The sequence below is a fragment of the Panthera tigris genome, chromosome A1, assembly GCF_018350195.1.
Source record: "Panthera tigris isolate Pti1 chromosome A1, P.tigris_Pti1_mat1.1, whole genome shotgun sequence".
In the NCBI taxonomy this organism is placed as follows: domain Eukaryota; kingdom Metazoa; phylum Chordata; class Mammalia; order Carnivora; family Felidae; genus Panthera; species Panthera tigris.
Genome location: NC_056660.1, coordinates 195,576,383 through 195,604,352, shown reverse-complemented (window position 1 = coordinate 195,604,352; position 27,970 = coordinate 195,576,383). Strand labels below are relative to the sequence as shown.

The 27,970-nt window shown below is 56.9% G+C and overlaps 1 protein-coding gene and 1 long non-coding RNA gene across 4 annotated transcripts; one reads left to right on the top strand and one right to left on the bottom strand.

Moving 5' to 3' along the window:
• Positions 1–26,828, bottom strand: PDGFRB (platelet derived growth factor receptor beta). The gene is given in 24 exon segments (XM_042994361.1): positions 1–2,009; positions 3,536–3,674; positions 3,677–3,767; positions 4,598–4,703; positions 5,223–5,322; positions 5,765–5,876; positions 6,610–6,732; positions 6,988–7,106; positions 7,630–7,790; positions 8,825–8,984; positions 10,258–10,368; positions 10,719–10,823; positions 11,373–11,505; positions 12,463–12,557; positions 14,959–15,170; positions 15,646–15,769; positions 16,888–17,003; positions 17,695–17,887; positions 18,500–18,674; positions 18,790–18,917; positions 19,629–19,895; positions 20,418–20,741; positions 21,922–21,967; positions 26,751–26,828. Coding segments are annotated over 23 exon segments (3,288 nt in total). The 5' UTR covers positions 21,944–21,967; positions 26,751–26,828; the 3' UTR covers positions 1–1,837.
• LOC122240900 lies at positions 17,528–27,889 on the top strand. 3 transcript variants are annotated; one of them, XR_006220676.1, is made up of 5 exons: positions 17,905–18,204; positions 19,783–19,902; positions 20,575–21,078; positions 27,276–27,443; positions 27,679–27,889. It is a non-coding gene; the product is annotated as an uncharacterized LOC122240900 (long non-coding RNA). The 3 variants fall into 3 exon arrangements; XR_006220677.1 differs by lacking the exon at positions 17,905–18,204 and adding an exon at positions 17,528–17,600 and having other exon boundaries at positions 27,276–27,889; XR_006220674.1 differs by having other exon boundaries at positions 27,276–27,889.
• Positions 27,890–27,970: the final 81 nt, after the last annotated feature.

Here is a 27,970-nt window from a genome sequence, read left to right as displayed (position 1 = left end):
TGAGTGAGAAGCACCAGGTTTAATATTAAAATCTTTCCCTTAAAAAAAAAAGTACGCAGATAAGAAAATTTGATGGCATATAAAATAGCACTTCTGCTGTATAAATGTGAGTTAATGTGAGTCCTAAAAATACTTGTAAACCTAGGTGATTACATCTTTGGTACCGTAGTGAGAACCCACTCCATCTCCTGGATGGGCAGAGGGGGCTGGTGCCCGGGGGCTGCTAGGCTGCCCTCCCCCCACTTCCAGCTCTCTTCCTGCCAACAGTCTTGGCTGCTGCCCTCGCTCCCCTGGCACCTCCAATGCCCCCTGGGTTGGGACATGGCTGGAAGAGAGATTACAGTGAGCGGGCCTGGGCAGTGACAAAGCCATACCCCACAGTTACTCCCTTGGGGACCGGGCAGCTGGTGGGTGAGAAGGAAACCCCCAAAATATCTGCCTCTCTCACCCCTTCTCAGGTTCCCTAGAAAGCCTTCTTGTCCTTTCTGGGGGACCCCCAGACTCCTCACTGTCCATTATGTCTGTGGCACAGACCCGGACAGCTGCTGGAGAGGCAGACTGCGTGAGGTGGCCTGCTTTGCCCTCTCTGCCTCCTTTGTTCAGGAAGGCTCCAGAGGTGGTTGTGAGCCTGAAAGGGGTTCTGTAGTCTTCCCATGGGGCAGCTGCTGGGGGCTTTCCAAGACACTGGCTGTCACTTCGAGTCAAGACCTGGCCAGCTGGCCTTTTGGGACTTGCCCGGGGGCCTGGGGAAAGGGCACGGTTCCTGAATGCCCGGAGAGTGAGGCAGGGTCTGAAATCTCCCCAGACCCCAGCTGATGCCCAGGACGGAGGTTTGGGGCGTTTGGCTTTGCTTCATCTGGGCAAGCGTGCCACCCCCTGGAATACTCTAGAATGTTCGTGCTGGCAGGACACAGGAAGTCACAGAGTCCACCTTGCTCATCTTTCAATAGGGCAAACAGGTCCGGAAAGGGTGAGGGATCCCTCCAGGGTCCCATGTCGAGTCCAATGCGCAGCCTGATCCACACGTGTGGACGTCTCTGGCGGGCCCACCAGCACGCTCATCACAGATGTGGGGCCCACCTGGCCCCGGAGACTCTGGTGGGTGAAGTAAGACTGGTGGTGACAAGGAAAAAGACCCCCGCACTTAGGGGGCCAGGAAGACACGAACACAGGCACTTTGTATGGGGAGGTGTGTCCCAAGTGCCTGGGACAGCAGCTGTGGGCCAGGGTGTCCTGTACTTGGCTGGGCCCCCAGCATTAAGTGTGGATGGCCCCAGACCAGCTCGGGCCTGGGAAAGTGGAGACTGGCATTAAGGGGCGGTGGCTTCCGGATGAACACCACTGTCCAAGGCTGGGCCCCAGCTCACCAGGATCCGGGGATGCCAGAGTCCCTTCCCCAGCTCTTAGGTGGATGAAAGTGCAAGGAGAAGGCTACAGCTCCTTGAGGCGTAGCTGGCTGAACAGAAAAAAGCTAATCCCCCCCCTCCGGAACCTCGAGACTCTCTCTAGTGATTCCAGCCTCCCCACCTGTCAGCCAGGGAGAGAATCCCAGATTCTGCGTCACCGAGCCCGGCTTTCCCATCCTGTAGATGGAGAAACTAAGTGCCCTGGGAGAACCCTGGCCCCCAGTCACATGGCCTCCCCAGAGGCAGAGGGCTGGCCACGGCCCCTGCAGTCCTCTTGCCTCCTAAGCCAGCCCCAGCGGTTGGGTGCCACATGCCCACGGCAGAAGCTCTCTAGAAAGGGACAGCTGATGGGAGGCCAGGCCAGGCCGGGAGGCGCTGGGTGCTGGGAGGTAGAGGGGGAGCTCCAGGCAGGGCGAGGTGGGGCCAGCCCCCTACAGGAAGCTGTCCTCCGCCTCGGCCCGAGGCCCAGGGCAACATGAATCCAGTGGTGGCTCTGGCTCCACCTGGGGCTCGAGCTGGGGCTCTGGCTCTGGCTCCTCTTGGGGCTCCAGGGGGCTGTCACAGGAGATGGTAGAGGAGGTGTTGACTTCATTCAGGGTGGAGCTAGGAAGAGAAGGCACACGTGTGAGGGGCTGGGAGGGAGCCAGAGTAAGATAACAGCAATAATCAAGAGCTTCCTGTGGGTGCAAGCTTGCACCATGCACCTTACACCCTTTAGTTCATTGAAGCCTTGTAAAGACTACATAAGAGGGACGCCTGGGTGACTTAAGGGTCGGTTAAGCATCTGACTTCGGCTCAGGTCATGACCTCACGGTCCGTGAGTTCGAGGGCCGCGTTGGGCTCTGTGCTGACAGCTCAGAGCCTGGAGCCTGCTTCGGATTCTGTGTCTCCCTCTCTCTCTGCCCCTCCCCCACTCACGCTTTGTCTCTCTCTCTCTCTCTCTTTCAAAACTAAATAAACATTAAAAAATTCTTAAAAAGAAAAAAAAAAGACTACATAAGATAGGCACCATGAGGAAAGGGCTGATCAGAGAGGTTGTGTCAGTGGCCGACATCACACAGCGAGACTTTGGAGCAGAATATCCTGTTAGCTCCAAAGCTCGTTCCTCACTCACCAGCAACTCCATTCCCTGCACTCCTGAAGCTGATCCCATTGGATCCTTCAGCAACCTCCAAATAGACGTGTGCTACCGTTTTCATTTTATAGTTGAGGAAACTGAGGCTCAGAAAGTGGAGGCAGCTTGTCTGAGGACACATCGCAGGGCCAACATTCACACCTCAAGGTGTCTGAACTCTGAGCTTAACTTCTCTGCACACTGGCTACCAGGGGCCTTGGAACATTTGCTTCTTACGGAAGGTGAGGAGGGCCTTCTAGATCTTGTGTGTGCTCCCAGTGGCCGTGGGAGATGGGTCTCAGGGTGGCTGGGGGCAGAGCTGGAGCTGAAACCCAGCCTGCGGTCGCTGCCACTGCACCAGAGGGGGGGATCTGGTTTTGGGGGTGGGTCTGGCCTCACGGGGGACACTCCTCTCCAGCTGAGGGAAGATCCTGTCGGAATATGAAGTCCAGGCAACGGCTGGGCCTTCTTTCAACCACGCCCCCACCCCTACTGTAACTTCACCACATCTCAAGGCAAAAGTAAAACGTGAATCTCCTTCCCAGCCTGAATTCTGACCTCAGTTCCTGTGGGCACTATGCCTCCCACAACCACGCCAGGCTCCCGGGGGCCCTCGGGCCATGGTCCTGGAGAACAAAGCAGAGGCCAGGGCTGGCGATGACCCCAGAGTGATACACAGGGTGCCAGGGATGCCGATTAGATTTCCTACCTCTCCTTAGGGCCTGGATAGGATGAGAGGGTGGATGGTCTGTGGGGGCCACTTTTCAGGAAACAGCTACCTTGCAGCTAAGCCCTAGCCCTTCTGTCTCTTACCAGCCTGCCCTTTCCTCCTGAGGTCATCAAAGGTCAGATGAGTTCAGTTCTCTCTTCTCCTCACTGGCAGGAACAAGTGCTCACCCTAGGTAGCTTGCTTCTAAGGCAAGCCTGACGGCATGAACACACACACACACACACACACACACACACACACACACACTGCACACTATTGCCTTGGGCCTCAGGCCACAGTGGCTACCTGGCAAGGCTGGGGGAACCCTCCAGGGGGCCCTCATCAGCAATCTCGGGTTTGGGGTCAGGCAGGGGGATGATATAGTCATTGTCACTCTCATTGGGCTGCACAGCAGTGTAGAGTACAGAGCTGGTGTCCAGGGGGATCGGAGTCCATTGAAGCCAGGAAAGCGGGCTTGGGACCGAAGGACGGCTGGGTGGTCGCTCCTCAGAAACTCCTCATCCACCTGCTGGTACTTCTGCTCCGCAGGGAGGGAGAACCCAAGAGAGAGGGATGTTCAGACCAGAAATGCCCGTGGGGATCATCTAGCATGAGACTCTGACCTGGCCCCTCCTGCCTAAGGCAACTGGTGTTCAGAGAGGAAGGAGACCTACCCAAAGCCTCACAGCCGGGAGGCTCTCCCACCTGGCATCTCACAAGACCAGGTGAGCTCAGGGCCCCCCAGGGAGGGGGCAGTCGGCAGACTAGTCCCCGTGACCCTCACACTTCCCCTACTTCGGAGTAGACAGGTGTGGGCTCTCCCCCCGCCTCAACCTCCTTCAGTGGGGCCTCAGTTTCCCTAACTACTGAATGGTGACAACCCACTCCATCTCACCGGGCGCTGAGCTGGGACAAGATGTGGGGGTGAGTGTGGTTAGGAACGGACAGGGGACAGGGAGCGCGCATCACCCCTCCCTGTAACTCCCTCTGGTGGACAGGCCCTACTGGCTTCATTGGCCTCAAATGAGCCCGCAACAGGGTCCAAGCTGTCCGGCCCTTAGCAGACATGGAGCCTGGGGTTGTTCAGACTTCTGAAGGAGACCCAGGCCGTGGCATGGGTGCAGAGACATGAAAAGGGAGCAGGATGAAGGGGGCTGTAGGCATCGACTTCCAAGCAGGACATCATCTCAAAAACCTCTGTGCTGCTAAAATAAATTCCACTCATAGCTCCAGCCCATCCCTTACTAGAACCAGCAGGGAAACTGAGGCCCAAGAGGATACAGGGTGGTCCCTCAAATACCAGCATGACACACAGAGTCAGTGTCTGACTTTTGGACCAGAACTCTCCATTTCGCTGCCCTGACATACCTTCTTGTATCCCTCACCCAGCAGCCTCTCGAGAAGCAGCACCAGCTGGGAGAAGGGAGGCCGGATCTCAAACTTCTCTTCCCAGCACTTCTGCATGATCTCGTAGCTGGGGAGAGGTGCACAGGGGGTCAGGGTCTCTGGCTCAGAGTCTGCCGCCTCCAAGAACGAGGTGGGTAATGAAGGGAGTTGGGGAGGACAGGTGAATGGGACTGTTTTTCCCGCTCCCTCAAGGCCCTCCCTCCACCGGTGGTTCCATGGGGTTGACCGCTCCTTGGTGAGCACACGGCCCAGGCAGGTCTGGCTGGTAGGAGTTTTCATGCCCTGCTCTGGATGGGTGGGCACGAGACCCCAGCTGAGCCCTTGACAGTCAGCTTGGGGCCTTTTACTCAAACTATGGTGGAAGCAGTGAGGAGGTAGCCGTGTGGCCTGAAATCCAGGCCAGCGCAGGGGACAGCAGAGACCAGGTAAAACAAGAGATTCCTGATGACGGCGTCTGAATGCCTAGATCCAGCTATAGCAAGGTTTTTCTAGCTCCCTGAACTAATCTATTTTCACCTTAAGCTGGCAACATTGGACATCTATGGTTTGTACCCCCCAAAAAAACTCTCCCAAAGGCTCCACTCACATCTCATCAGAGGCATGGGCAGGCTGGGCCATTCGGTAACCCCGCTTGATGGCATTATAGAACTGCTCGTTCATGGGCAGCTCTGGGTAAGGGGTGCCACCTGTCAGGGAGGAGAGACAAGAGATACACAGGCTCAGACGTGTTGGAAAAGTGGCAGGTGCCCTATTCTATGGCACAGGGAGAGGCACACCAGCCCTCGAGCAGGCGAGGGTGCAGTGGCCTCGGCACTGGGAGATGTGGCTCTTGTAGAGGCTCTGGACAGAGATGACTGCCACCCCCAGAATCAGAGAACCAGAGGACGCCAGAGTCAAATAGACTTTTTGATGTCACTTCCAGACCCCTCGAGAGATGGGGAGGTAAAGAGACCCAGGGAAGACAAGGGACTTGCCAAGCTCACACAGCAGCAAGACAGCAGCAGCACTGTGACTCGAGCCAGAGAGCCCTGACCCCCCTTGCAGAGCCTGTCCCATGGCCCCACCAGGCTGGGGGTGTGAGTGGCCAGTGTGCCGTGCAGCTGAGGGCTGGGGGAAAAGGAAGCATACCCAGGGTGAAGATCTCCCAGAGTAGGATCCCGAAGGACCACACATCACTCAAGGTGGTATAGAGGCTGTTGAAGATGCTCTCGGGAGCCATCCACTTCAGAGGCAGGAAGGTCTGTGGGAGGGCAAGACGGCACTAAGTACCAGGACGGCCAAGCCGCACTCTGTGCCTGGGCATGGGGAGGAGGTCTGGCCTCCTTACTTAGTAAGGCCCCGCGCCTTACTCCCCAGACCCTGAGAGCCCGCCTCTGCAGGCATACAGATCCCACACTCATCCCAGTGCTGGCCAGAGGATCAGAAGGCCATGTTTTTTCACCCACAAGCTGGTCACATGGCAGCCTCTACCCTAAGGAGGAGCCCCAGGGTCTGAGGCCTCTTACAGAACGGCCCTTCTTCCTGATCCCAGTAGAGGCCCTGGCCAGGTTGGCAGACAGCAGGGGCGCCAGGGACATGCCAAGGTGCCACCCAACTCTCACCCGGCCGCCTTAGATCTCTTGGGTCTAGAGACCCTCCATCTCTGGGGTTCACTGTCCCCTTGTGGAAAATGGGAACATGAGTGGCAGGCAGAATGGTCACCAAATATACACTTGACCTGCTTCCCTCTTCCCAGAACCCATTACAGCTGGTCCCTCGCCCCCTGTCGTGACCAGTGAATCTGAGCCCCGGGATCACCCTTACAACCTTAACATCTCTGCCCCCTCCTGCCCCATGCACAGCCGGTGGCAAAGCCTGTCACCACTGGGCAGGGTAGGCCATGAGGAACTCCGTCCTGACCTCCTATATGCCACAGCCACACTGACCAGGAGGAAACCTGTTCCCAGGTCACACGGGTCAGGGAAGGTACTCACGCTGCCTTTGGAGATATAGTTCGAGTCCCTCATGATGTCACGAGCCAGGCCAAAGTCACAGATCTTGACCAGCTTGCCTTCACAGATGAGCACGTTCCTGGCTGCCAGATCTCGGTGGACGCACTAGGTTGGGGGAGATGGGAGCTGAGGCCTTGGGGGCAGTTGTAGGAGAAGACCTCCCCGTCAAGGGCTTTGGGGAGAATGCATCGCCACACAGGCATGAGAGGCCACGCGGTGAGGGCTTTGACTGTCCTCACCCACCAGAGTTGTGGTGAGGGGACATAGCTGCCATATGGAGCTATGTACTTGGAGGACCCTGGCTGGCTTGGGTTGCCCACCTCCCCATGACCCTGCTCCGCTCGCTGCAACCATACGTACGTTCTTGGAGGCCAGGAACTCCATGCCATTGGCCACCTGGTAGCTGAAGCCCACAAGATCTGTGTAGCTAAGCACCGGGGACTCGTTGATCAGAGTTGCCCGACAGGTCCTCTCGGGAGCTAAGAGAGAGAGCAGAAGTTCACCTACTTACTGTCTGTGTCTCCACATGGCCCACAGAACCCCCGCCCTTTTATTCACCGAGGCTGAATGTCCAATACAGGTAACTACTAACCCTCTAAGTCTCCCACAAAAGGAAAACAATTGCCAAATATCTAATGTAAACCTCTCCTACCTTATCAGTGCTCTCATTGGCCGGAAAAGCCTTTGGCATTAGCCTGAGGCCTGGGCCACCTTTTCTCAGCCTGACCTGCCCACTTCTCAAGGACACTGCATCACCCTTGTGCCTGTGGTGTGCCAGCACCCCAGGAGGCCAGGTACTCCTCCAACCCAACTCCTCCCCTCTGTATCCAGAAACAGAGGCTCCCGATGGGGCTCCACCACAGGACAGCTTTGGGCAGGTGGCTAACCTCAGTTTCTGCATCTATGAAATGGGTACAAGGCCACCTTCCTCCCAGTAAGAAAGGCTGTGATAAGAAAGCATGATTACATAGGCAAGGGGGCGGTGCATAGGCATGCACCCACCTGTGGGGACGTAGTTGTCATAAGGGGCCACGTAGCTGGAGGACTCGATGTCTGCATATTTGATTCCTCCTTTCATGTCCAGCATGGGCACGTAGTCCACTGACTCGTCCTTGCTCATGTCCATGTAGCCGCCATCACTCTCCCCAGGCAGGGACACGTGGCTGGGGGAGAGAGGAACATCCCAGGAGGAGCCACAGGCTGTCCTTTTCCTTCCCTTCCCGCCCCTGCTCGCCCCCAGGGCCCACCGGGCGCTATTACTCAGGGATTTCTTCTTTCCACTCATCCTCCTTCAGCTAGTCACAACTTGAATGGCCACGCAGTGAGCTCTCTCAGCCAGCCTGTGGGGCCCTAAGCTGGGCACTGGGGTGCTAAGAGGACACAAGACCCAGTGTGTGTCCTTAGGGAGCTCACACCTAGGCATGATCACAGCACCCCAGCATGAGGGTCATAAGAAGAGCGTGAAGCAGGTGCCTTTCTGTGACACCATCCCGCCGTGATGCCCTGGGAGGCCCCAGCCGCAGCCCAGAGGCGGCAGGAATTGCCCTAATTCCCTGCAGCACCTGCTCCCCAGAGAGCTACGGGACCGCCTATACACGTGTCTCTAGAGGTAGACCAAAGACCGGAAGGAAATCGATCAAATGTTGGGGAGGACAGGGGTGAACCGTAATGTCTTTTAAGGATTTTCTGAAGTTATGCTTGTCTCTGCAATAAACCCATCTTGCTGTTGTCATCAGCAGAAGTAGGAAAAGTTACTTTTGGAAAAGAAGAAGAAAGACACTGCATTGCCCACGGGACACCGCACACCAGAGACTCCCAGCAGGGAGCAGAGCACCGTGCGCTGCGATGGGAGTCGGGCCTGGGACCGGAGAGCCCCAGGTGCTCACCGTGAAAGGAGAGGGTGTCACGACACAGAGGGAGGGGCCGACGGGTCACATCCACAGAGAGTGCCCAGCCCAGGGTGGGACCCCTGCAGGCAGTCCGTAGCTGGCAGCCGATCCCACCAAGACCATCACCAGAGTGTTAAGCCAGGTCCGGGGGAGGCCAAGCCCCGGGTCCCAGACTGACCCTTGAAACAGCCCGGGCTCCTACACCTTGTCTGCCCACCCTGGCCTCGGCCTCCACCCTGGCCAGGAGGGAGCGAGCAGGTGCTCCTCGGGGCTCCCCGAAGATTCGGGTCCCCGGCCTCCTTTGGTACCTGGGCAGAGGGAGCCCCGCGGGCAGGGCGTTGCTGTAGAGCTCGGCGCTGGGCGGGCGGCGCTTGTCGGAGCAGCGCTGCAGGAAGGTGTGCTTGTTGCGGTGAAGGTAGTCCACCAGGTCGCCATAGCGGCAGTACTCCGTGATGATGTAGATGGGTCCTAGGGGGGCACAGGCTCAGCGACAGTCCCCGGGGGGCCACAGACTTCCCATGGGGGCCCTGAGGCCGACCACCGGCTGCACGTCGGGAAGGCAGTGGGGTAAGACGGCCGAGAGGCTTTGGCACCAGGCGAACCTGTGTTCTCTTCCCGCCTCCGCGACCATGAGCGAGGTACTTATTCTCCCTGAGCTTCACTTTCCCCATCTGTTAAATGGGGCTAACCGCAACCACCTCCAAGGGCTGTCCTGAATGTTCCTAAGGTAACGCCTTCGTCGGCGCGGCTCAGGGCCCGGCACATGGCAAGTACACAGTGGTACATATCACCAACTTATTCTGGAGCCCCGTATATAAAGGAAATCAAGGCAACTATTTATTATCAGGTTATTGGATCCATTCAAATACAACACATTTACTTGAAGCCAATCAGTGGGAACGGGAAGATATTGATGAAAACAAAAATTTTGAAATGGGTGATCTTGCGGACATAAATTGGCCTATGTACGCAATGTACTTCTGTATTTTATTTTGGTTGCACAATACTGAGGAAAATTCCAAATCTCACAATAAGCAGCTGCAAACAACGATAACATTTTTTTTTTTTTTTTTTACAGCCTAACTTGCAATCAGAGCTTCAAATAAACACACTGGCTAGAGAGGCTTTATTCTGTGATCTGAATGAAAGCCACTGCCAACCAGCATGCTGGTGGCCTCCAGTTGTAGGGATATAACTCACCTCACAGGGGCCGTGATTGATCAGTTTGTAAAATGTATTGTGAAAATTTAAAAATGTCAGAGGACCTGGGGCACCTGGGTGGCTCAGTCAGTTAAGCGTCCGACTTCGGCTCAGGTCATGATCTCTCGGCTCGAGAGTTCGAACCCCACATCGGGCTCTGTGCTGACAGCTCAGAGCCCGTTTCAGATCCTCTGTCCCCCTCTCTCTGCCCCTCCCCCACTTGCGCTTGCATTTCTCTCTCTCTCTCTCTCTCTCTCTCTCTCTCTCTCTCTCTCAAAAATAAGTAAACGTGGAGAAAAAATGTCAGAGCACCCCCGGGGTTTGGAAACGGCTGACCTGAGGAGTCCGTGGGCCTTGAAAGTATTGTGATTCTGTGAGTTTGTAAACCCCACCCCCGTGTGGGTCTGTGAGGTGAGGGCAGGATGGGCGCAGACCCTCCAGCTGGAGTGTCTCGTTGTCTGTGGATTGAGGAGGGGTGGGCAGGGACCAGGCCTGGGCTGCTGGCATTTTCCAGAATCCTCTGGGGGAGTGGTTTTGGTACCTCCTTTGGTGCAGGCCCCCAGCAAGTTGACCACGTTCAGATGGGGCCCAAGGTGACTCATGATCTTCAGCTCTGACATGAGGGCCTGCTTCTCGCTGCTGCGGGCTGTGGCTGAGGGGGAGACGGGGCCTCAGGCCTGCCCTGTCACCGAGGCCCCAAGGAGGCCCTTCTGCCCCACCCCGTGCTGGAAGACCCAGATGGCCGAGGGTGGTGAGGACCCACGTGCAGGGGGAGGAGAAAGAGGATGGGAGGACGGTCAGGGAGGGAAGGAGGTGCCAGGAGGAGGGGGCAGGATGAGGAAGCCTCTTAGCCAAAGCAGAATCTGGAGTGGTGCTGGCCGCCAGGTGACCGGACCGCTTGCGCCCAGCAAATCAGAATCAGGGAGTGCCTGGATGTGCGGGCAAGGGGCAAGGGAGATGTGGGGCCCAGATGTGAGGGAGGGGCAGGCTCCCAGGACTCACATTTCAGCATCTTGACCGCCACTTTCATCGTGGCCTGAGAATGGCTCAGGCCGTGAGCTGTGGCCTCCACCACCTGCCCAAAGGCCCCAGAGCCGAGGGTGCGTCCTGGGGTAGAGACAATCCCTCAGCTCCTGGCCCACCAGGAAACGGCATACCCCATCCTCTCTGAGGTCAATCCCCCAAGCCACCTGGACTTCAGGTGTTCCCCTAAAGGAGTCTCCTAAGATAAGACCTCAGTGTTTGGCAGGCCTTCCTGGTGTCTCATCTAAGTTCTGCCTGCTTTCTGGACCATCTTTTGTCCCTGGAAGCCTTCTTCCCACCCCAGAAGGGTGCTCAGCTCCTCTGTATGCCTCACCCTCTCCAGCTAGACTAAGCACAGGCCTGGCATGCAGGCTGTCTTCGATGAATACTTCCTCTCTCGCCACAAAGGTCTCCTAGCTCACAAAGGCACAGGATCATAGGACCTCAATGCTGAACGGTCCCTAGGGGACCACCTTGCCCATTATATGGTGGCGGGGACACTGAGGGCCAGAGAAGGCAGGACGGCAGCCCTAGGTCTCAAAGCTAGTCATGGCAAGGCTGGACCACACCTCAGACAGTCTTCCCCCCGACCTCAAGTACCCAAACTGCTCCACGACTACTCCCTGGACTGACCAAGCACAAGCTGGTCCCGTGGCAGCTCCCAGGTAGAGTCATAGGGCAGCTGCATAGGGTCCACGTAGATGTACTCATGGCCATCAGAGCTCACAGATTCAATCACCTTCCATCGGATCTCATAACGTGGCTTCTGTAGGACCGACACCAAGGATGGATCATCAGAGGAGTTCTGGGCTTTGGGGCCCACGAGCCTATAGCCCCTTACGGAACAGATGGAGCAGGAGCCCCTGAGGTCAGGGAGGGGCAGAGGCATATTTGAAGTCACACAGCAAGTTACTGATAAAGCTCAGCTCCGTGGGCTCAGTGAGAACAGATGACAACAGGCCTTAGCTGGGCAGTGGCTGAAGAGGGGCTAACGGCCAAGGGCCCGGTTCATCAGAACCTCTTACCAGCTTCTCCCAGAGCATTGGCTGCTCCCCAGATGGGCATAGAAGGGCAGGCAGCCCCAGAAATGGACACAAGCTAGGGGCACTCGGCTGGGTATGGACAGCCCCTCCCCATGCTGGGTCACTCGCAGCGGGAGTCTCAGAAGGATGTAAGCTTAGAATGTCGAAATCATAGCATGTTGGAATCACAGGATTGGAATCATAGAATGATAGAATCATGGGTGCTGCAATCTTAACTCGGGAATCTTAAAACGTTGGGATCGTAGAATAATGAAGCCACAGAACAGGGCATTGAAATCACAGGTTAATAGGACGCGAATGCATTTCATTAGAATCCTGGGAGTCTCTGGGGGTGAGAGGTGGAATTCTGGAGTCCAAGGTCCACCCAGAAAGTGCCTTGCCCTGTGGCTGGGAGGGGCAGGACTGATGTCCAAGTAAGACCCAGGAGGGCAGAGCAGGGGCAGGGGACCCCAGATGGCCTGGACCAGGCCTGAGATGGCCCTTGCTGCTGGGGGTGGAGGCAGCTCGGACACCGGTGCCATTCTATATCATTTTACACCTGCCCTGTGTGCTGGGCTGGGACGTGGACAGATCCTATAACATTCAAGGATGGCAGGGGCCTCCGTGCAACAAAAAAAAAAAAAAAAGGAAAAGAAAATAGTGTACCAGTCTGCACCCATTAAGCAAGGATGGGAGATTACCTTCTGCCAGAGCATGATGAGGATGATGAGGGAGATGATTGTGAGGACCACCAAGGCCAGGATGGCCGAGATCACCACCACCTTGAAGGGCAGAGCTGGAAGCAGAGACAAGAGCTGGACATAAGCAAAGAGGGAGCTTGGCAGCTGCCCTGGCCACCCCTCACCCCACCTCCAGAAACACGATCCCTCTCTGCTTGTCCCCCTCTCCATTAACCATACCCGTGACATCAGACTCACAGCCCCTCCCTCTGGGCCAGAACTTCAGCCTCTCCCATAAGTACCCACGTCCCTAAGTAACAGCTGTAGCTCAGCTCACTGTGGGCCCCCATATCCCTCAGCCCTTGCAAGGATCAGTCTGGCCTGACCACGTGTGACATGTCTGACCAGGCCTGACGTGTCTGCCATGGCTTCAGACTAGATGCCAGCTCCTGATGACTAGACTCACCTCGCCTCTGAATCTCTGCCCTTGCCGGGGCTGTCACAGCTGGGACAGAGCCTGACCAAGTGGCCAATGGACTGAGTGACTGAGCTCACACAACCTGATGAATCCAGACTGTTTCCTCCTCTACTTCCCCTGAGTACCCAGTGGCATTGGGGTAGTGACAGTAGTTATAAGGTGTATCCCCCAGGGAGCAGGGGTAACCAGGTAGGGCTAACTCTGGGCCCCCAAGTCCCAAGTCTCCTCCCTAAGGCCTCAGCCTCTTTGCTGCACAACTTCCCATTCTTTCCCCCTCCCTCTGCACCCACCCAGGCCAGACCCTCATAACCCCCTGCCCTGACCCACTGGCAACCCATGGGTTCCCTGAAGAACTCATTCCCTCCCCCTCTGTCCCCCACCTGCCCCTCTCGGCTCCCCTGGAGGCCCTGTCCCTCCTCCCTAGGGTCGCAGACCAACATCACTCCTCTCCTCCTTCTCCCCACCAGGTCACACATCGCAGTCCTGGGAAGGAAGACTGAATCTTCCAAGGAGCCATCTGAGTACAAAGAAGAGGCTTCATCCAGCCATGGTAGTTTCCCCATGAGCTGGTACACAGCTTCCCCTCCAGGTGGCACATGAAAGATTTACTCCTGTCTCGCTCCAAGTTGGTCGGCAGGTGCCCACTTGCTCAGGGATATGTGTGCATGTGTGTACGTGTGAGTGAGATAAGGTATGAAAACCTCCACCTATCCCATCCCAGGGTGGGGGGCTGGAGGCAACTCTGCGTACGGAGACACATGTGTGGGCCAGCTCACCGACCTGTCAAAATGCCTCACACAGCCCTCAACGCTCTGCTTGCGCTGGCTTCTGCCCACCCCTGCAGCTCCTCCTTTACCACTCCCTTGCCTCTGTCTCCTCTCTCCAGCCCCTAAATCACACACATACTCTGTGCTCCAGCCAAGATTTCTCTGATCCCATCGTGCCTCTGGGCTCTTGCACAGGCCATACATTTTTACTGGAACACCATTCCTCATCAGCTAACTCCCAGGTTATCTTTTCAGGTATTGACCTAAAGCTTCCTTTTTCCAGGACACTTTCCTGAATCCCATAGCTGGACATGGAGCCCCCTCCTCTCTCTAGGCTTTCCCCCACAAAGTACTGACCCCGGCAGTGGGACTGTCTGTTTCCTTCTCTGCCTTGTCTCTGGGTTGTGGGCACTAGAAGGGCAGGCAGGGCTGGGCCTTCCCCAGTGAGAAGCTGGGGATTACTATTCCATTATTATTTACTGAATAAGGAAACGAGCGAGTAAACGAAGTACAAGCAGACAGGTATATGCACACACAGGAACTAGCAGGGAGCAAGAGCATCCAGGTACTGGAAGAGACTATTCACACAGATAAGAATCATGCACGTCTGTGTATCTTCTAACAGACGTGCATTGTGCAGCAGGCATCTGTGTGCAGATTGTGTTTGCCTGCTGTCACGGAAAGGTGTGCTGCAACTCCATGCTTACACAGACGCACACATGCATAGGAATTCTACATGCACTGTTTGCACACCTGCACGGGGATTGTGCATGCGCACGTATGTGCATACAGACATACACTCCTGGATTTATATACGTGTCTGGGGATTGGGCATATTCATATACGTGGTTTATAAACATACACTCGGTGGGCTGACACACAAGGCAGGTGACAGACATGCACTCCAGCTTTACATGCATGTCTGGGGGTTGGGCATTCTTCATTGTGTGGTTTACAAATCTACACTTGGAAGGTTTGCACCTGCGTCCAAGGATCAGGCCTACTCATATGCATGGCTTATGACATGCATACAGCGTACATATACTATAGCCATGATTTATGTCAGAGACTCATGGATGTACACACATATGCCAATACTGTGTTGTTGTGTGAGTGTGTAAGAGCACACACTCTGGTGGGTTTCACAATGCTCCTGAGTGCCCACAGACACACTGACTCCAGCCCACTGGGCTCACAGGCACGGATCCAAGTATGGCAGGGTTGTGATGGGGGTGAATGGTCTTCAGGGGCCACTAAGGCAGGAGGACTCACAATGTGGCACCACGGTGACCTCCTGCATGTCGTGGCCCAGCAGGTTGTGCAGAGTGCAGCGCACGGACAGAGGCTGATCCACACGGCGCAGGCGCAGCGTGCTCACCACCTCGAACTCCTGATCCTCAGGCCAGTAAGTCACGTTAGTCTCCAGCTGGCTGTCCTCCTCGGAACTGTTCCCCAGTGGGGTGGGCGGCAGCTCGCGCGGACATCTGCCGGGAGAGCCAGTCGGGTCAGCTTCCAGTCCCTTCCCTCTTCGGACTGGGAAACTGAAACCAAAGGCAAGCAGCGCCACAGGGCGGTGGTGGAAGGAGGCTCCCCTTACCTCCACCCCTCTGCCCGCCCCCCACCCCGCCCCACAACCCCCTTCTGGTTCCTGCTTCTTCCCAATGCCTGGTCCTGAGCTCGTTCCTCTTGTGGCCCCTAGACTGACCGGCAGAGGGCGCTCCTACCCCAGAACGGAAAGCCCTGGATGGCAAAATCCACTCCATTCATTTGATCATGAGTCAAGGTAAGGAAACGGACACTTTAGGTCATACAGAGAATCTCCAAGAAGCCACATCTCCTAGGACTGGGCTCTAGCCTGGAACAATGTGCCCAGAGAAGGGGCTGATCTAGACGACCTTCACTGGGTCCTTCCAGCCAGCTGTGGTTACCCTGGGAGACAGAGGCCCCAGGTCTGCTCACCTTTTGAGGTCACTGCAGGTAGACCAGGTGAGGTGTGGCTGGGGCATGCCCCGGCCGCGACAGCGGACTGTCTGCTCCCCGCTGGCAGGATGGTTTTCACTCAGCTCCAGCACACGGACAGGCACTGTGTGGAGAGGGCAGGAGGCCAGGAGGTGGGGAGGTCAGAAAGGACATGAGAAAGGCCCTCAGGAAGGACCTGGCCCAGCCTCTCCCCCCGGGGTGGGGGAAGGGAGCTTCAGGCTGCAGGTGAACATTAAATACCAGGAATCACCGTGTGAAAACTGACAGATTCCCCTTCTGGGTACTTCAAAGGGGAAGCCTCAGTGGGGTGCTAGTCTGTCTCTAACACCTCTCTGAGACTGGCTAATCTTCCCTTTTAACAAAGACAAGAGCAGGTCTGAGGGTCAGAGAAAGCCCTGGGAAAGCGCGAGCATGGAACTAGAATTTCATAGCATTGCTTTGTTTCCTCAGAGTTTATTTTAGTGGTTGCTTTCTATTTATGACATGTGATGCTGATTTTCCATCTACAATTGAGAGGTTAAATTCTCTTTCAAAATAAATTTATTTTTAGACAGTCAATTGACAAAACAGTAAGTCTTCAGTGTGTCATTCCCTTGCTCCAAACCCTGCAGTGGCTGGTCATTTCCGTCATAGTAAAAGCCAAGGTCCATACGGCAGCTCTAGAGGACTGTACTGTCTGCCCTCCTCCCAGCCCCCAACTGCCAGGCCTCAGCTCTGACCTCACCTCCCACCACTCCCCCCCTCTCTGTTCCAGCCACACAGGCTTTCTGCTGTTGCCACTGCCTTCGTACAGCGTGGTGGGCCCTTTCCCACCAGCCACTTGCCTGATGGCCTCCCCTTGAAGTCTTCACACAAACGTAGCCTCCCTGAGGCCAGCTAGATGAGGCTATATGCGCCCTGAACTCTCAGTCCTGTCTACCCAGCCTCTTTTTTTCTACAGCACTCCTTACCTTCTAACCTTCTATGTAATTTGCTGTGAGGTTTTAGAAACACCAGTCTAACCCAGTGGCCTCCTTGTATAACTTGAGGCCCAAAGAGGGGATATACTGAGTTCCTCCAGCAGTGGAAGTGTTGGAGCTCAGCCTAGAAGCCAGCCTCCTGAGTCCTCAGCTCCTGCTCCTGCTCCTGCTCCCCCTATGGGTGGGTGGACAGTGTAGAGAGGGAGAATTGACGGAAGCGGGGGTTGGGGGTTGGTGGGAGGCAGGGTGGAGGGCCCCTCACCATTGACCTGCAGCTGGAAGGAGATCTGGGCCTCTGCATCCTCGTGGAAGGCCCGCATGGTGTAGTAGCCAGCCTCAGCCACCTTCACCCGCACCAATGTCAGTTCTGACACATACCTGGGGAGCAAGACAGGCCCAGCTGCCAGAGCTGGAAGGACTCTTATGGGAACCACCCCCCCCCCCAACCTCCTTGTACAGACAAGAAAAACAAGACCCAGGGAGGGACAGGGGCTTCCCAAAGTTACACAGGCATCGGTAGCAAAGCCAGGACTCTCCTGAATCCCCACCTACAGGAACCTGGCTCCACTGAGCCAAGAGGGAGTGTTGGGTAGGAGGAGGAGGGTGGGGGGAGCACCCTTTCCCTCTCCCCCTCCCCCCTACATCTCCCCCTTGCAGAAAGGCCTGGCATTGCTTTATCCTAACATACCGTGCCTGTGTCAGCCTGCTCATCAGCCTCCCAGCCACCATCCATGTACAGGTGGTAGTGGCCTGCCTGGCACCCTCTTCCCTCTTCTCTGGCCTTTTTCTCCTCAGCTGCTCCCTGCTGGCTCCACCCATCACAAGGACAACTACACATCTGGGTGATCGTCAGAACAATGTCTGTTTCCCCCATAGACAGGAAATTCTAGGAGGCATGGAGTAGTCTATCTGGATCTCTGCAGCATCCCCCAGTGCCTGGCATGGCACCTCGCACATAGTGGACTCTCGGGAAAGGTGGGTCTACGTTTATCCAGTGGCTGAAGGCTGTGGGCTGCCTGGTAGCTGCAGAGAGTAACTTCAAGAATGGGGTGGGTGGGTTGCTGCTCACCGGGTCTCAGACACATTGCGTGTGGACAGGGCAATCTCGCCTGCGCTGGAGTCGCCTAGTGTGCGGTTGTCCTTGAGCCACATGACAGTAGGCGGCGGGTAGGCCTCGAACACCACCTGCAGAGTCCGGCTGCGGTGCAGCTCCGCGAATTGTACGGCGTCCAGCTCTCCCAGCAGCTGCACGTAGCCACTCTCTGCAAGGGGCGGCCGTCAGGGGCGGTGCCCCGGGGGCGGGGCTGTGCCCGGCTACCAATAAGGCAGCGCCTCCTGGAGGCGGGGCTCCCGGAGGCAGGGCATCAACTGAATGCCAAAGGAGCCCAGCCTTCTGGGGGCGGTGCTTCAGGCTTTAGGAGCCGGACGAGAGATGGAGTTACCCGAGCTGGGGTTGACGTTGGAACTAAGACGGAAGCAGGGGCCAAACTGAGGGGTGATACTGGTTTGGGAGCCAGGTTTGAGATTGGGACTGGAGTTGTTCTTACCGGGAGTGTTCTGGCTCAGGATTGCGGCTGAGGTGAGTTGCAACATGGTTGAATTTGAGGATGGGGCTGCCTGGGCCTGGGATGGCAGTTAGGTTTAGAAATCTGGTTGGGGCTGAGGTTCTGGCTAGGCAGAAAGCCTAGGCTGGGATTAGAGTTGGATTTGGGGCTGACATTGTGTTTTGGTTTGGATTTATCCCGGAAATAGGCTCTGGTTGGTACTGAATGAAGCTAGAGCTGTCCTTGAATGTGACTGACAGTACCCCGGGGCTGTGACAGGGTCTAGGTCCGGCTCAGAAAGAGGGTTGGGGCCAAGCCCAAGGCACGCACCAACCACAGTGACATTGATGGACTTTTCATCTCGATGGTCATTCACACTCTCCGATACATTGCAGATGTAGGTCCCTGAATCGCCAAGCTCGGCATTAGGGATGTGCAGGATGGAGCGTATGTGGGAGGGTACATTGAAGAGGAAGTCAGTCACTGGCTCCACCAGCCGCCCACTCTGTAGGGACAGGTGGGGAAAGCCCCCCAAATCAGGCCGCGTCCAAGAAGTTAGGCTGCAAGTCAAGATATCCTTCCCTCCTTGGCCCTTCCTCCAACCCCTGGCCCAGCGTTACCTCCATGCGTGGGTATGTCCATTCAAAGTTGACCACCTCATTTCCGGTCACAATGCACATGATGGTGATGTTCTCACCCTGGCGGACCACAGTCTGCACTGCATTCACTGAGACATTGATGGACGACACTGATGGAGAGAGACTGGCTTAGGGATGAGGAGGCCACCACCAGCCACCAGCACTTCGGCTTGGGGATGGGGTGGGGGTTCCGAGAGAGAGAAGGGATGAATGGTGTAGAAGATTCATTCATTCAACAAATATTTATTAAACATTTCCTATATGCCAAGTACTAGTCTAGGCACTGAGGCTTTAGCAGTAAACACGACAGACAAAATTCCTGTCCTCATGGAGCTGACATTCTAGAAGGGATGAGAGTCTTGAAACCAATGTCCTCTCTGGGCATCTAAGTATAGGAGACATGCATTGAGCACAACCACGCACCAGGCAGCCTCTGTCTTTAATCCTCACAATAATCCCACTAGGCGGGCAGTCACTATTTCCCCCATTTTACAGAGGAAGAAGTAGGCTCAGAGATTGTATGCCTAGTGCAAAGTCACTCAGACGGGAAGCGCACGGCTGGCCTTCAAACCCACCTGGCTCCAAGGCCTGTGCCTTTGCCTGACCCAATGTACAGCCCAGCGCTGCCACTAACACTTCCCGTAACCTCTGAGTGTCAGGTTTTTCCTCTGTAAAATGGGGAAACACCACCTGCCTTCCAAGACTACAGTGAAAATCCAGTGAAAAATGGAATTGCACACTTCGTAAAACTGGAAAGGGCTATACCTCTGCGGAGGGTCATACTTGCCTCTGCTGAGCATCAGGCCAGAAAGGGGGCTCACCCTGGAGACTGTAGACATAGTAGGCTTCAGAATCCACTTCCCTGTCCCCGATGATGGTTTTGCAGACATAGGTCTTGTCCTCGAAGATACCAGAGAAGCCACGTTGGTGGTCATAGGGGATGGGCAGTGGAATATCCACTTTCTTCTCGTGCAGTGTCACCACCAGGCTCGGATCCGTCACTCGGCAGGGAATTGTGATCTCAGATATTTCCGTGAGAAAGATGAACAGGTCCTCGGGGAAGACCGGAAGAAAGCCCATAGTCGGATCTGCCAGGTGTGGAGCCAAGAATGAGGGTCAAGGTGGCTGCTTTTCTGGCTATCCCCTGAATTTCTGTGTGTGACCTTGAGCAGGTGTCTTCCCTTCTCTGGCCCTCAGTCTTCCCATTATAGAATAAGGCTGCTCTCAGAGGTCTCTTCTAGCTTTCACATTTGATACGGTCAGCACCAGGGTGAGAAAGAAAATAAGCCACAAGTCAAAGGGCAGCTAGTACCTGGGGCTTGGAGAATGGGAAAGTTAGGACATGGAGGCCAAAAGAGAGCATACTGGAACCTGCTGAGAATGAAGAGTTCTTGGGAGCCAGGAATGGGGTGGGCTGGCAGGGAGGAGTCAGATATCCAGACCAAGGGGTGGGCGTAAACACAGTCCTGGACTGAGCCAGGCTGGATTCCATGATTTGTCTGCATTTCTAAGCTGGCTGTGCCTCACAGTGTTCACTAAGCACTCTCAGCTTCCCCCAGACACCTGCAGTTGAGAAGTCAGGGAGTGGGCACACAGGCGGGGGCCCTTACCTGGCACAAAGATGTAGAGCCGTTTTCGCTCAGCAGGCTCCGGCCCGAGGGAGTTTTTGTAGGTGCAAAAGTATTCTCCCGTGTCTAGCCCAGTGACATTGGTCAGTGTCAGTGTGCTGGAGAAGGTGCCATCCTGGTTCTTGGCCGTTTTCTGCAGGGGCTTCTGGGACATCCGTTCCCACACCACCGGAGCTGCACCCGAACAGGTCAGAACGAAGGTGCTGGAGATATTGAGGACAAGCTCTGGCTCCGGAGGTGTGATGACCAGGCCCCAGGAGGCCTGTGGTCCCAGCAGCAACAGCAGGGGCAGCAACAGCACCTGGCCTTTGGGAGAAAAGGCATCGGATGTCAGGGCACAGGCGCGTCAGCACCTCCCCCCGCGGCTGACCCTGGAGGAGACCATATCTGCACAGTCCTTGAAGAACACACCTCCCTAATCCAACAGAGACTGGAACCCGTGCCTCTGAAGCCTGCTTGTCAAGTGCCTGGTCCCCAGGGACTCCTTCTAGCCTCCTGGCCTCCTGATCTTAGTGTCTCTCCATCCTAAGCCTCAGAGTCCTTCAGCTATGCTGTGTGCAGGCTGTGGGCATGTTCTCCCGAAAGCCTCAGGAAATCCTCGGGAAGCAATTCCCAGGCCTCCAGTTCCTGCATTACTTCCCAGGTCACTTTCTGAGCCCCTTCCCTGCAGCTGCCCCAGCTGCCCGGGTTCCATCCAAAGCCCAGAGGTGGCCTTGCTCGGGGAGGGTGGAGCACAGTAGTTCAGAGTAGGTCAGACTGGGCAGGAGAGACTCAGCAGCTACTGGGAGCCAGAGGGAACTGGGGTGTGAGCGGGAGGGAGGGGCGGTCAGGTGATTGGTTCCCCTCCCCCTGCTGATATCCTCCGGGAAAGGTTCTATAAGCCACGTCCCCCAGACCTATGGGTGCTCAGCCAGCCAGTCAGTCATCCTTCATCCTTGGTAGGCTGTCAGCTGGTCACTGATTGCCAGTGACCATTGATTGACTAGCTGGTCGGCCGCCCAGCCCCTGGAGCACCGACAGCATGTAACAGGCAGCAGTGAGGGAAGGGTGTGCTAGGAGAAGCCCAGCCAGGCCTTGGGAGCTCACAGCCAGTGAGAGATCCAGGCAGGGGAGGGGAGTCCCAGACCGGAAGCAGACCAGCCAGGCTGATACCAATGAGTCCTCAGAAGAGGTGAGAGACGGAGGTGACTGTTAGCAAGTGGGGTGGGGGCAGCTGGTGAGGGGCCATGGGGTACGGAGGACCGAGCAAAGGATTTGAGCTAATGGCTCTGGACAAGCAGGGGTCCACCGAGGTTTCTGAGTTGAGTGGGCAGTAGAAAAAGGCCTCCACTGAGAGCCACAGGAAAGGCAGGAAATTGAGGTTCAAGAGCACGGCAGGGCCCCTGCCTCCCAGGCCCTGGTGCTATCATGCACCACCCTCCCAGGGCCCCCCTGCCCCTTTGACGACAGGAGCTAGCATGGCACTCAGAAGCTGCAGTGTACCTACCTTTGAGGACAGGAGCTGGCATGGTGCTCGGGAGCTGCGTGGTGTCCTGCAGAGTTAAACAAGGGTCAGGGCTCAGGGCGAGCCAAGTCATTTCAAAGTCTGACTTAGCACGTGGGTCCTACAGAGTAAACCCCAGCCCCAGTAAACCCAGTCTCCATGTCCATGGGGCTGAAGTCAAAAACCACCCATGTCCCATTACCAAGAGGGCACTCATGCCCAAGGGTCCCCTCCCCCTGCACGGGGCTTGGCCTCGGGGTGCCTGGACCCTGCTTTGGCTCTGCCTCTACCTCTCCAGTGGCCTTGGCTGAACCCAGGCCTCTCTGGGCCTTAGTTTCTCTGTATGTACAGTGGGAGAGGGGACTTGGGCTGGATGGCGTCCAGCGCCCGCCAGCTCCAACAGCCAGTCCTCCGGGTGACAGTTCCAATACCAGGCTCTTATCTGCCAGGACAAATATTTGGGAAAGCGTGATGAAAGGCGTGGGGGAGCTGGAGGGGGTAAGCCAGAGCCCAGAGAACTCCCACAGGCTCCACAAGCACAACAGGAAGTGGAGGCGGCTGTGGGAAGGGAAGCGGGGGAGTCAGGACTGCGGAATGTAGGGGGGCACCTCCGTGCCTGGCCCCCTCTACTCAGCCCCAAGCTACACAGGGAGGCCCAGGGGAGAGGGGCCAGGGGGTGGGCCCAGGGGAGGCCCCACTGCACGGCAAGGCTTCGAAGGTCCTTGGAGACTACTGAATTCAAGTCTCCCACTCCCAGTGTCCGGATGGGGAAACTGAGGCTCTGAGAGGGAAAGAAGTTTGTCCAGGGTGACACAGCAGAACTTGTCCGAGAGGGAGACAAAGAGGCCTGGAATGATAGAGGCAGAGAGAGACAAACACAGAGACCAAAGGAGGCAGCGAGAGACAGAGGCAGGAACACAGAGACACAGACTGCATTAGGTGGGTCTTTGCTCGATCCCTGCACTTGGCAGCCCTATCTGAGGGTCCCAAATAACCACCAGTGGCCAGGCTTACAAGGGTCTGCCCACGGCATCGACAGGAAGGAGGCCAGAAGTGGACAAGATCACAGAGCAAGAAACGTGAGAAGTGACCACATGACCGGGCAACAGGGAGCCTCCTGGTGCTGCAGGGCTGCTGACTTCCCTGAGGGGCTGCCCAGCCAGGTCCTGCTCCTGCGGCCAAGCCTGGCTTGCCCCCACTCCACTCCCCACCTTGGCCCTTTTACTCTCCAATCCAGGGCCAGGGTCCCGGTTCGAGCCCCAGTGCGGCTGCCTCCTGTGCCACTGCTGTCCCTATGTCCTCAGTCTCCAACTCTCAAAGAGGGATGACGGGAAGCTTACCACTCACAAGGCTGCATTGACACATACTGGTGGACCCCAGGCTCCCCTCTGCCCAGCACCCCACGAAGCTCCCTGAGCAGCTTTGCTCTGCCCTTCTTCCTCCTCCTGCCCCTTCAGACTGGCCTGCCTGAGGTTCCCCTCATTTCTCCCCTCTCCTCTCTCCCCACTGTCCCAGACCCGAAGCCCAGCCCTTCCACACACCCCCACTCCCTTGCCTTCTGCCCCAGCCCCTCCAGCTGGATGCCAGGCCTCCTCCTGCAGGAGGGAGCCGGGCCGTGGCAGAGCCAGCAGCCCCCACGGAGGCCCATCTGCCCCTCGGTGGGTGCCCCTCTGGCTCCCCCCTTCCTGCCCGAGATCTCAGCCAAAGAAAATCATTAGCAGCCCAGGCTGGGGGAGGGGGTCATTTCAGCCTCCCTGCCCCTCCCCTCGCAGCCTCCCTGGCTGGCCACACTGTTTATTATTCTAAAGGAGGAATTTGGTCGGCTGGCCTGGAGATGGGAGGTCACTGTAACCAGGCCTGGCCTGGCTCTGGAAGGCTGGGCCATGCCGGCTGGGCCCCCAGTTCCCCTGACCCTGGCTCCTCTCCTGCTGGGCCTCGGGCTGGGGGCAGCTTAGAGTCTTTGAGACTCTAATCCATGAGGGGCCTTCTCAAACAGGCTGTGGCCCAGAGAGGGACAGAATCATGACCTAGTCACACAGCAAAAAAGCAGAATCAGGCTAGGGATAGGATAGGCCGGTCAAAAGAGCTCAGAGCGAGTATAGATGCCCCGGGATCTTGGACTGACTTCTCTCTTTAGGCAATGAGCATTTTGGCTCTAGTCACAAGGGACCGCAGACTCGCTGGGAGACTCAGCAAGTCCCCTGCCTTCTCTGGGACTCAGTTTCCCTATGAATATAGGGAGAGGTTCAGATGGGTCAACTCAAAGAGCTATCCTGTTCTAAAACTGCTTTTTTGACTGGCCAGGGAGAAGGTTCTAGTCACTATTATTCCTGCTGGGGTGGTTTAGGGAGGTGAGGGCTGATGAGAAGGAGGGGGCTACATTAGTGAGGCTGGAGTCACGTGAGAATCCATAACCCATCTCATTCTGTGGATTGAATTTCCCTGACCATTTGGTCACAGACATGCCGTGTGGACTCTGACAAGTTGTTTCCCTCTCTGGGTCTTACTTTTCCCATCTCTACAATTAGGAGTTAGACGGTCTTTCAGGGGACTTTGAGACAAGTAAGCTGGTGATACGGAAACCCCAGAGGTGGCATGGACAGCAAGCCAGAGGAGGACGGGGAAGAACCAGAGTGGAGTTTGGTGGCACCCAGACCTAAGCTCCCAGGCCATCTTTAGATGACTCCCTGACAGGCCCAGTTATCTACCTAATGCCGACGGACCTCTGTGCTTCCCAGAGGCTGCTGTGGTTCCAGCCAACCCCAGAGAGGTCCAGGCAGCTGATGTGGAGGTTAGGGGCTTTCCTGTGACAACTCCCTCTTCTTTAGGAGGAGGGCTGCAATCCAGGAAGGAGCCACCCGGGACAAGGTGGATGTCACAGTCAGGAAGCAGGCACCCTCCGACCTGCCATACTGTCCTGCCTGGGGAGGCCCCTGAAACAGAGAGAAGGAGGAGACTCTCAGGGATCCCCCCTCTGCCCATGAGGAGAGTGCTGAGGACCAGGAAGGCCTCACGATTCCTCTTATTTTGGCCCGATTAGGGGGACAGAGGTCAGTCCCAAGATGCAATAATTGCCCAGCTCCTCACAGTGAATCAAGGACCTCAAGTCCAGGGGAGCAAGCGTGCTTGGGGATCCCTCGTGAGCCCAGCCTTCCCTCCTCCCGGCTCTTCTGAGTCTCCACTCCTTTCCCACCACCTTAATCTAAATAAATCCAGTCCCTCTTGGCCACATCCGCCAGCAGCAGCTTCCCTCCCTTGGGGTCCCGAGACTCCCACGACACAGGGAGGCCAGGGAGGAGGGCCTCTGCGGCTGCCAGGGAGGGAGGCTTGCATACGGTGAGCGTGGATGCACACGCACACACCCCCGCCTGCACATTCACTCGCACGCTGCTCCGAAACACATCTGTGTGCAGCGGGCCATGTGTGTGCCCAGCCCCCACGCAGGCACTCAACATGTGCCTGCCCACGCAAGCCCCGCGTGCACACACTCCCCTCCCTCCCCGTGCCCAGCACACGTGCGCACGGCACAGACTGCCGCCTGCATGCCTCCCACACGCCCATGGGAGCGTGCACGTGTGCAGAGCTGTGTGCACACGATATGCACAGAGCGTGTGCACGCAGGCCCAGACACACCTGAACACACATCCACGACACCGAACACAAGCCAGTGCGTGTTCTACATTTCCTGTACCAGTGGCCGTTCTGAGCACTTAGCCTCTTTCGACTTTACTTGCTCCTCAGCCAACTCTGGGAGGTGGATACAAGGATGATTCCTGTTTTCGATGGGGACACTGAGGCAGGGAGCACTTGGCGAACTTGCCCAGGAATGCAGAGCAGAGACTGAACTCTCTCTACACCACCACCTTCTCCGCTTACTTGGTTTGGGCTGGGAAGAGGGTGGAGAGAGACAGATGGCAATGAGACTTGTTTAGCCGAGAAACCACAGGACTTGGTGATAGGTGCCGGGGCGCTGAAGCGAGAGTAGCTCAAATGAGCCCCCGCTCCTGTTTTGGACTTGGAATATTGGGGGCCAGGAGCGTGTGTGTCCTGGGGGCACAATGCCATTTTCTGAGATGAGAATGGGGCAGAGGGGCAGGGCTGGGAACTGCCACCCAGCTAGCTGCTTTAGGGTTTGGAGGGGCTGGGGGCACCTGAGTGGAAAGAGGCCCCCTCAGTCTGGCAGCAGGGGACAGGCCGGGCACAAATAGCGGTGAGATGGGGATGGGGGGGAAGGCACGCTGCGGGGAGGAGGGGGTTGTTGGGGCAGGCAGTCCCAGGCAGGCCAGGATGCTCCGAATAAACAAGATGCCAGAGGGAGGAGGAGGCCTAGCCATGGAGTCTCAGGGTTAGAGTCATGGAATCTCAGAGCTCCACGGCCCTCGGGGATCATGTATCCAATCCAACCCTCTTCCTGTGCCCACTGTACAGGTGAGGAAACTGAGGCTGAGAAAGAACCAGGGACAGGTCCCAGTGTTTTGACCTAGGCAAGCTCAGGTCCCTGGCTCTGATGTGAGGCTGGGGGCTCAAGGCCCGGGGGCTCAGACTATCTCTGTCCCCACAGAACGCCCCCTGCCCTGCCATACATAAAGCTTTATATCAAAGTCACTTTCCCTGTGCTGTCCCAGCCAGGCAGGGAACGGGGACTGAGACTCCCAGGAGATGGCTTACTAAGTTGCAGGCAGAAGCGGGACAGCGGCTCGAGTGGCCCGCTGGGAGCCTCGTCCTCTCTTCTATACACCTCTCTCCACTCTGCGTCCCCTGGGACAAACTGGCACAGATCCCTGGCTGGGGAATAAGGGGATGTGGGTCCTCGGCCCAGCTCTGTCACCCACCTGCAAGGTAGTCCTGCCCCTTTCTGAGCCTTGGCTTCCCCGTGTGCACAGAGGGTGGGCAGGGCTGTCCTGGATGCCCCTTCCAGAGCTGCCATGCTGTGGCCGTCGGGACCCTGCTCCAGAAGGCGGCTGGGCTGGGCTGGGACGCTGGGGTGGGGGTGGGGTGCCGGGGAGGGGCCCTGGCCTGGATGTCATGACTCAGCTCAGAGAAGGCAGCCAGCTTCGGGCCTGGGAGTGTGTGGGGGCAAGAGGCATCTGGAGCCAGGGACTGAGCCCTCCTGCCAGCAGCTGGGAGGGCACGTGAGTGAGGGCCACACCAGCTGGACCTGGCAGACTGTGGTCCGTGTGGCCTCAGCCCAAGTGAGCTGAGGCCTACGTGCACTCCTGCGGCGTGGGTGGGAGCCAGGGAGGACTGCAGGGTCCGCTGGGCAGGGACACAGTTACAGGTCGGGGGGGTAGAAGCCTGGGAAGGGGCTCCCACCTGCCACCCTCAACCCTATGCCTCACTTCTGTCTGTTCGTAAAGGTTCAGCGCTCCACCTCTACACGATGACTCCCCCCACAAGCCTCAGGATCACATCAAGGCCAGAGAGGGTGACCAACCTGGACCAAATCACACAGCGATGCAGCTTGGTCATCCAGGCTCTACTCTGCCACGCTGCTTCTAGACCCAGAGGACCTTCAATGTTTTCAGGTACCTATGAGGTCCCCCAAACAAAGCAGCAGCAGTCGGCTCAGTTGGAGGCTGGCCTGGGCGCTCGTTGTTCTGGAAGTCCAAGTGGGTGGAATTAACCGTGCCAGTTCCATGGACTGTTACTCTGTCGCTTCTGTCGGTCCTGCTGCACCTCCCCGCTTCTGTCTCCTCACCGCCAGTCTGTCCCCTCCCTCCTGTTCTCACACCCCAACCAAAGGAAACTTTCTGCCCCTAGGAAGGGGCTGGCTTCTTAACTCCGCCTTTAAGAACCTTGGTGCCCTGGCCCGGCCCTGCCGACAGCTCATCATGACTGACACAGGGAGGCTGATGCCCTCCCAGCTCCCCAGGGCCCGAGCGAGGCCCCCACACTCGTCACTCACTCTGTGTTCCTCGCCCCAGGAGGCCTCCCCGGGGACACAATGGAAAGAAATGACCTATTTTCTGGAAGTTCAAAATAAAACGAAACATCTGTCTGGATCAGAGCCAGGCTGATAAAGAACGGACCGATCCCCCCCCAGCCCCAGCCC